The following is an 8,399-nucleotide window of genomic DNA, read 5'->3' as shown; positions in this document are numbered from 1 at the left end:
TATTTAATTTTTATTTGAATTATAAGAGAAAACTGAATATTAATTGTTAAGACTCTCAGTAACGATCATAAATATTTAAAGGAGAATATTTATAAAACATCATCATACTTGGATACAGAAGTTTGAGAAAGAAAATGTTCTAAAAAGAATTAAGAAAGAATTGAGGAAAAAAGAATTAAACAAGAAAAAAAATAACCAGTAAGTTTTGGAGCTCCTTTTATTACACTGAGAAATCCCATAAAAGTACTAAGCCCATGAAAGTAGAAGCATTTCAGAAAATAAGACAAAATGTTTTCATCCATACATTTTATTGACATTTTAGTTTTGATGTTAAAATGCTTGTGATTTTGCACTGAAGCACAGTGTTCATGAATTAACATTCCAAAGTACTGAGAAAAGATATATATCATATATTACATATCCTACGTTTGAACCTGAATTCCTATAAGTGGCTGAGTTATGTTCTCTGTCTAGAGAGTGAGTTCATGATTCAATTCATAGGATAAATGACCTCATTGATTTACACTGCCTTTAAAGAGCAGAAATAGGAAATAAGCATATATCACACATACTCCTTGAGTTTAAGTGGGATATCAGATCAAAGTGGAATTAATATCATTATCCTTAGTGTTTTTATTTCTATTTTGTTGTTCAGTAGACCAATCAAAGTATATAGATCCAACTTCAGAAAAGAGGTTTAGTAATATCAGAATAATTCTCTATCATATCCAGCATTTCATCCAAATTACATAGGTAAATAGTTGATGAAATATGTTATTTCTATCCTTGAAATCAAATAAATCCATGATTACATTCTAGCATCTTATCAAAAATTATCATAAAGCAATCATAAAGATATTTATTTCTTTTGCCAAAGGCAGTATAATAGGCCACCAGAGGATATGAAATTTACTTAATTGCCTTTTGATAATGTGGCACTTTTCAATGGCTTTTGGGTCATATTATACTCTGTTGCTGTTACTACTACAAATAAAATAATAAATGTAAGGGAGAAAATAAGAGAAAATAAATTAAATTCCCTGGTAGTTCTTCTAAATATTGTTTTGCCTTATCCTTGAACTGGAAATCATTTCTCCAAGGCTTGGAAAAAAAATAAAATAAACCAAAAGCATCTTTAAAATTCATGGCATGTATTTTAGACGTCTAATGATTTATGCAATACCAGTGTGGGTTAGCTTGTCATGTTCTTTATTCAATGTCAACTGGTTCCGTAGCTATTAAAGCACTTAACTGTTTCTGTGCACAGGAGAGGAACAGCTCCAAACTGGACAGGCTTCTTTGGCGGATGACTTGGTCAAGCTGTTGATTTTTTTTAAGAGAAAGAAGGGAGAAAACGACTTAGTGAAAGGATAAAGAATATTATATCACTGAAACCCACTAGAAAAGCTGTTTTAGATGAGATGATTTAGGAAAACAAACAGTACTTTAAACTGAGTGACAGTGGAGTTACTGCCATATGACCTAAGATGAGATGATGATCATTATAATTTTAGAATTATTTAGTATTTAGTTACTTTAGAAATATCATAAATTTATCTGAAAGTGCCATGATTTTATTCTCTTTTAATGATGAGTAATTATTCCATTGTGTATATATATCACATTTTCTTTATCTATTCATTACTGAAGGGTTCTAGGTTGGTTCTACAATTTAGCTATTGTGAATTGTGCTGCTATAAACTTTGATGTGGCTGCATCACTGCAGTATGCTGTTTTTACGTCCTTTGGTAATAAACCAAGGAGTAGATAGGGTAAAGGGGATGGAGAAGAAGGGAAGAGGTATGGGGGTAGAAAAGATGGTGAAATGAGGCAGACATGTACTCTAAGTACATGTATGAAAACAAATGGTGTGACTTTACTTTGTATACAACCAGGGACATAAAAAATTGTTCTCTATTTGTGTAACATGAATTGAACTGAATTCTGCTGTCATATATAACAAATTAGAATTAAAAGAGAAAAAGAAATATCTTATATTTTCTCAGAGTGACTTTAAAAATAAAAAAATACTAAAACATACTGCTTATTAATAAGTGTAGAGACCAAACATCCACAAAGAGTATATAAATATCATAGATCATATAATGAAAGGAATGTATAGTACAGAAAAGCAGCATAACCACATCATGCATAGGATTAAGTAGAATAAATCACAAGTAAGGAGATAATATCCTAAAATTAGAGTAAGTTTTTAGGAAGATATACTTTGAAATAATTTTTGGTAATAGTTGAAATCCATTTGACCTAGTTCTCCTATTTCAGCAGATATTTTAAAATTAGGATTATTTCAGTATACACATAGCAAATTAGTGCCATGAACAAAATAGGAGATTTATTAAGCAAAATTATTTCCATTATATATAAGAAGAACTTTCTTACATATAAGAGCTTTTTTATGTATAAGAAAGAACTTTCTGGATGAAAAAGATTACTTAATACACAAAGAAAAGTTTCCAATTCTTATGCCCTAAACAATTTGCCTATGGTATAAAAATAAAAACAAATGGTGATAACACATTGCCTACCAATTACAGAACAATGGAAAAATTCAAAAGAAAGCCAAAGAAATTCTATTTCACAATATATACCTGTCATATTTATAATGAAAATTGACATCTTCTTCCTGCAAGCCTCTTTCCAAAAAAATGAAAAAAAGAGAAAAATTCTAACAAGAGCTTTCTATTAAATTATACTTTGATAGTCCACTGATATTCAGAACAACTGATAAACTGGATGATTAAAATTTTGAAGTATTCTAAGAGTTAGTGAAAAAAAGAGTGCAAATTAGCAAAATCTCAAGAAATAGAACAGAACTCTTAACACTCCAATTCTAGTATTCTCAGACTTTACTATATGTAGAGAAATAGCATTTTGGCTTATCCTTGTTCCTCCTTGTCCCTTTCTCCTTTCTCTATCAGATGATACCTTCAGACAAACATATTCCTTCTGCTTACCAGAATCTATTGTAACAAGAGACTCTAACAATTTAAATCCCAAAGAGCCCAGATCTTGTGTATCTTGCTAACTACTTATCCCCATCATCTAGAAGAGGGACTGGCACATGTTAGACACTTAAAGCAATGTACTAGGATATTACAGAGGCACTTTAAAAAAATTTTTTTAGTTGTAGTTGGACACAATATCTTTATTTTATTTATTTATTTTTATGTGGTGCTGAGGATCAAACCCAGGGCCCTGCATGTGCTAGGCAAGTGTTCTACCGCTGATCCACAACCCCAGCCCTGACAGATGCACTTTTAATGCAATGACCAGAGCATGTTCAACATAACTTCAAGGACATGTAGGAGATTAGAAGGGATTTTTAAAAAGTGATTTTAATATACATAAAATAGATTGAAAGTTAAATACCTGAAGCTTTTAAATTATTCCATACTTGGTCAAAATTCAAACAGTACAGAAGAGTATCCCACTACTCAGTTCCAGTCCATTCCCCAGTGACTTCTGTCTACTTATGATCCTTTCAAGCATTTAAAGTAGGCTTTAAATTTTTTTTGAAATATTGTAAAAAATATTGTAATTGTTATGTGAAATAGGAGGGTTCATATCATTACATTATTCCACTGCCATTACTGGAAGGTTTTTCCCCATTTCATTTAAAATAATGACTTATTTGATAATATCCCACAATTTATTGTTGAGTCACTCATTGTTATATAAGTTTATTATAGCTTTTTTTTTTTTGAAGCAATAAGGAAATTTACAACCTGAATGCAAGATGTTCAAGGATTTCTCCTGGACAGATTTCAATATGTGGAATTCCTATGGCATAAAAGTTGTATACTGTAAATTGTAATAGATATTACTATTTTGCAGGGTGAGTATATCAAGATATCAGTCCCAAGCGTATCAAGATATAACTCCTAGTCTTATAGTGTATAAAAGTGCCAGTTTTCCCCATTTTATTCTTATTGAATACTAGCATTTTTACAATTTAACATATATAATTGATATTTAAAAGTATAACAAACTTATACTATTTTTTCATAAAGCACATGCACACATGCACACACATACACACAAATAAAGCTCAGAAGTATATCATTTTGAGGTACATACATTGGCAAGAAAACATTTCTTTTTAAGGCAAGGAAACAAGAGAGTTGTATTTGGAGAGTGCAGTCAGGCAGGATGAGATTTTAAGATTAGTGATAGCTTCATGGGTGTTTGTTTTATTATGCTCAATAAAAGTACATATATCATTTGTGCTTGTTTTAACAATTCAAAAGCTTCCGGAAATCCCACAAAATAATCAGGAGTTTCACTAAAAACAAATCTGACTTCATCTCATAGAACTTATGGGTATTAGATAAAAGAGAAACAAATCCTCTTTTTGAGGACATAGAACAAAAATTCAGTGTCTAACTAGTATTCAATTTGTGATTCGTGCATAAATAATATAGATTTATGAATTCAGAATTCCAGAATTTAAAATACCAAGGATATACATATAAGGAGAAAAATGTAATAGATTTCTATTACATGCCAATTTCTTCTTTCCTTTTGCTTGTGTTAAAAGTCACACTGGAATTACTAAGTATATAATGATGTACATGCTAGTTTTGGTTTCAGGGAACTGCCAAGGTTCATTTCAGATCTTTCCCCAACACCTTCCCAGAACTCTCTTGAAGTTAAAAATCCATTAAATAAATAGGACCAAGGAGCAATAAGGTGACACTGACACTCTGTTGGGAGGAAGCTAGAAATTGGACCACCATGCTTCCAATTTAGTCTGTTCTTCCTGGCCTGGTGAGATCACCCCTGTGAGAGGGGACACTTTCTATTGTAAGGAATTCTCCTCTCAAAAACAAGTCTTTCAAATTGATGTTCTTGGTTAATTTCTGAATTTCAAAACTTTCTGTTGATAAGGCATGACCTTATTATCCTTTATTAATGAAAGAAGAATTTCAGCAAGATATCCAATGTTTTTTGCTTTTTAAACAATGGGACTCAGTTGTTATTTGTGGTTTTTATTTCGAAGTAAAACAAAGACTTGTATTCTGTGACATATAAGTATAACAAATATTATATCCATAGTGGTGATGGGTAAATATTTTTAGATACTGGTTTGTAATTTCTTCATAACAGTTGTTATGGTTTGGATTTTAAACTCCCCTGTCCCCTCAAAAGCACGTGAGATCCAAGGCTTGGCCCAGCACAGCAGTGCATGGAGAGGAGGCCTTTGGTTCTCCAGGGCTCTTACCTTATTAATGGATAATCCATTGATGGATTCATGATGCAATGTTTGAGGGAGGGGCTTTGTTATAACAGGAAGCTTTCTTTTTGTTTCCAGATTATTGCCCTGAGGTTAGCTCTGTGCTCCACCACGTGCTTCCTGCTATGATGTGCTGTCTAACCACAGTCCCAAAATGATTGGGCCAAATGACCCTGAACCCCTGAAACTGAGCCAAAATAAATCTTTCCTTTTTTTAAGTTGTTTATCTCAGATATTCTGTCACTGCAATGGAAAGCACAATAGTATAGCTCTAACTGCTCTGTTTTTGTTCCAATTTTTTGTGCTTCAGTTTCTATTCAGCTCTTATAGATTCCTGAGAAAAACTTAGGAGCTCTGAGACCTCTGAAATAGATAACTATATTTTACCAAAAAAGTTATAAAATATTTCCCTGTATTACCTCTGGTTTGCTAACTTTCTGCTGAAACCCATTTAGAAGTTCAGTACTACCTATTCAAAGTTAATTTTAATAAACTTAGAGTGGGGTAAAGAACATATGACTGGCCAATAATTCCATGTACCTATGGTATGGTGTTTCATACCATAGCAAGAGAAAAATAAAAAGCATTTATTGACCTTAGCTTTTATTTCCTTGCCATTAAAATGCAATATGACTTTAAACCAGCGTTTACAGTCAATTACATGCAAAATCTATTACAGAAAAATATGGCTTATTTGAATGTGACTGTTTATTAAGAACCTGGTTCATATACTAAAACACCTAATACATTGTTTTTGAGAAACAAAATATTGAAAAACAAAATACATATTCATACATAACATATTTAGTACTAACTGTGCTTTAAGTATCTTTTAGGCCTCTCCAACAAAATATACCAAGAAATGTGAAAATATTAGTAGACTACCTTTAACATCATTATACTTCCAACCAATATGACTGCATATTTTAAATTTGGGCTTAAGAAATGATTTAATTTTTCAAAATGCTAGAAAGATATCTGGCAAATCACTGATGGAAAGTGACTCACACAAATATTATCAGTTTATTAACATGTTTTATGGACTCAGTTTTAACACTGATTAAGAAGCTCTTTCATGGGTATTAAAGAAAGGTCAGATATGATGATTTGGGACTAAAAGTACAGAGGCAAATTTTCCAGTTAACATCATATTGGGTAAAAAGGGTTATTTACCTTCTAATGACAGTCTCTCACTTATTACAAAACTGCCTTTTTAATGCTGTTATTTGAAAATGAATGTCTCTTTCTCTAATGTTATTATATATTCCTCTTGCTTATCATACTCATCTGCCATTTTATTTACATACTTTGAAGTTGAGCCAATCAATTATTAAACAGGACAATGAGCTGATCAATAAAAAAGGCTGCCCACTATTTGTGCATTACCACTATAAAGCCTGGGTAAAAATGTCGACAATACTCTCCCTGTACTTAAGAGATTTATGATCTTTTTGGAGAGACACACATGTAACAGTTAAAGACCAATTATGCACTAATATGTGTAGTAAAGACTGAATCCAATGGAAGATGAGATACTGAGGATGTTATAGTGAAGAGTGTAGCAGGGTCTTGGAGAGTCAAAAACATTCCCTTAAGACAAAGAAAAATATGTGGAAAAAATTTCAGAAAAGGCAAATTAATGAAATGAAAGATATGGAACATTTAGAGACACTGAAGTGTAGTAAAGTGAGTGGAAAAAACCTAATTACATAATTCTTTCAGTTACCCATTTGTTTGCTACAATGTGCCAGGCAATGTTTATACATTAGAGATATAGTAGTGAATGAGAGGCCATTATACATCTGCCTTCATAGAATTTTCTGGTCTTATCATATATTTAGGATGAAGAGACAAATTAACACTCTCCAGGTGGAGGTCAATGGTATTTAAAAAATGATAAAGGAGAGATATAATGGGTAGGCTGATTAGAGAAGACTACTGGAGGAGGTGTGTACAGATTTGAAGAAAATGAAGGAAGAAGGGAGACATGCAAGAAACGTAAGGGAAGAATTTCGAGGCAGTTAAAACTGCAAGGGAAAAGTCTAAAAGTCGTTCAGACTATTTGGATAGAAGATTAAGCAGAAATCAAGTTTGAGTTTTGATGGGAAAACATTGGAGATATTTGAGCACAATTGCTCTACTTTTAAATAACATCACACTTGTTATTATGTGGACAACAGTGTATAAGGTGGAAGAGTGGAAGAAGAAAACACACTGAGAAGACTTTTGGTATAGGGAAGATGTAAATTTGATGTCTGCTGGCAGAAGGTGTAAGAGCAGGCCAGGTTTAGAATGTTCTGAGACAGGGCTGATCTGAATGGCCAATGGATTACAAGTGTAGACGAAAGGAAAGGAGAAATATAAAGTGTTCCTTAAAATGATGGGGCTATTTCTTGAGATAGGATAGATTGGAACAGGAGTGAGTTGGCGAGAGGAAAATATGGGTCTTGTTTTGGGATGATAAATTTTTCTAATCCCATCAGATGTGTCACAGCTATCAGATCTAAGAGTCTGCAACTCAGGGGAGAGCTCATCTGCATATAGGAGGCATTTAAAACATAGACAAAAATTCCTAGGGAATGAAGGTAGATAAAAGAGAAAAGACAAGAGGACTAAGTCCTGGGGCACACTAACACATGGATCATTATTATAATCGGTTAAACTGTGTTTTAAATCCCAGCCTTCATACATGTGGGTGTGATCTTACTTAGAAATAGAGTCTTTGCTGATATTAAGATGTAAGTTAAATGAGTTCATACAGGACTAGGAGGGACCCCAAATCTAATCACTGTCCTTATAAGAAGACACATGGATACGTGGACTGGGATAAGAGGCCACGTGAAGAAGGCAAAGATTGGCAAGATTGGAGTGATGTAGCTATGTGTTAAGAAATGACAACGATTTTGCCAGTTGTCACTGGAAGCAAGATAGCAGTGTGAAGCACATTGTCCCCCAAGTCTCAGAGAGATTATGGCTCTGCTCACACTTTGATTCTGGGCTTATTGTCTCCAGAACCATGACAGAATATATTTCTCTTGTTTTAAGTTATCCAGTTTGTTGAAAATTATTATAGCAGTCTGAGGAAACAATTATTTTCCACATTGGTCCTTACATTAGAGACGTATTTCTTATGATATGTTCCACA

General features: G+C 32.8%; 1 protein-coding gene across 2 annotated transcripts in view; it reads right to left on the bottom strand.

Moving 5' to 3' along the window:
- Positions 1-289: 289 nt before the first annotated feature.
- Positions 290-8,399, bottom strand: part of Ccdc91 (coiled-coil domain containing 91) — a 347,370-nt gene continuing 339,260 nt past the window's right edge. For both annotated transcript variants that reach the window (XM_058576297.1, XM_046436020.2), the window contains one exon: positions 290-1,320. In XM_058576297.1, the coding sequence (XP_058432280.1) occupies positions 1,210-1,320 (111 nt within the window). In that variant the 3' untranslated portion in view covers positions 290-1,209. The remainder of the gene's footprint in view (positions 1,321-8,399) is intronic.

This window comes from Marmota monax, unplaced genomic scaffold (assembly GCF_021218885.2).
Source record: "Marmota monax isolate L192 unplaced genomic scaffold, Marmota_monax_Labrador192_F-V1.1 WCK01_AAM20220418_F8-fsc00012, whole genome shotgun sequence".
Classification (NCBI taxonomy): Eukaryota; Metazoa; Chordata; class Mammalia; order Rodentia; family Sciuridae; genus Marmota; species Marmota monax.
This window is presented reverse-complemented; position numbering and strand designations above follow the sequence as displayed.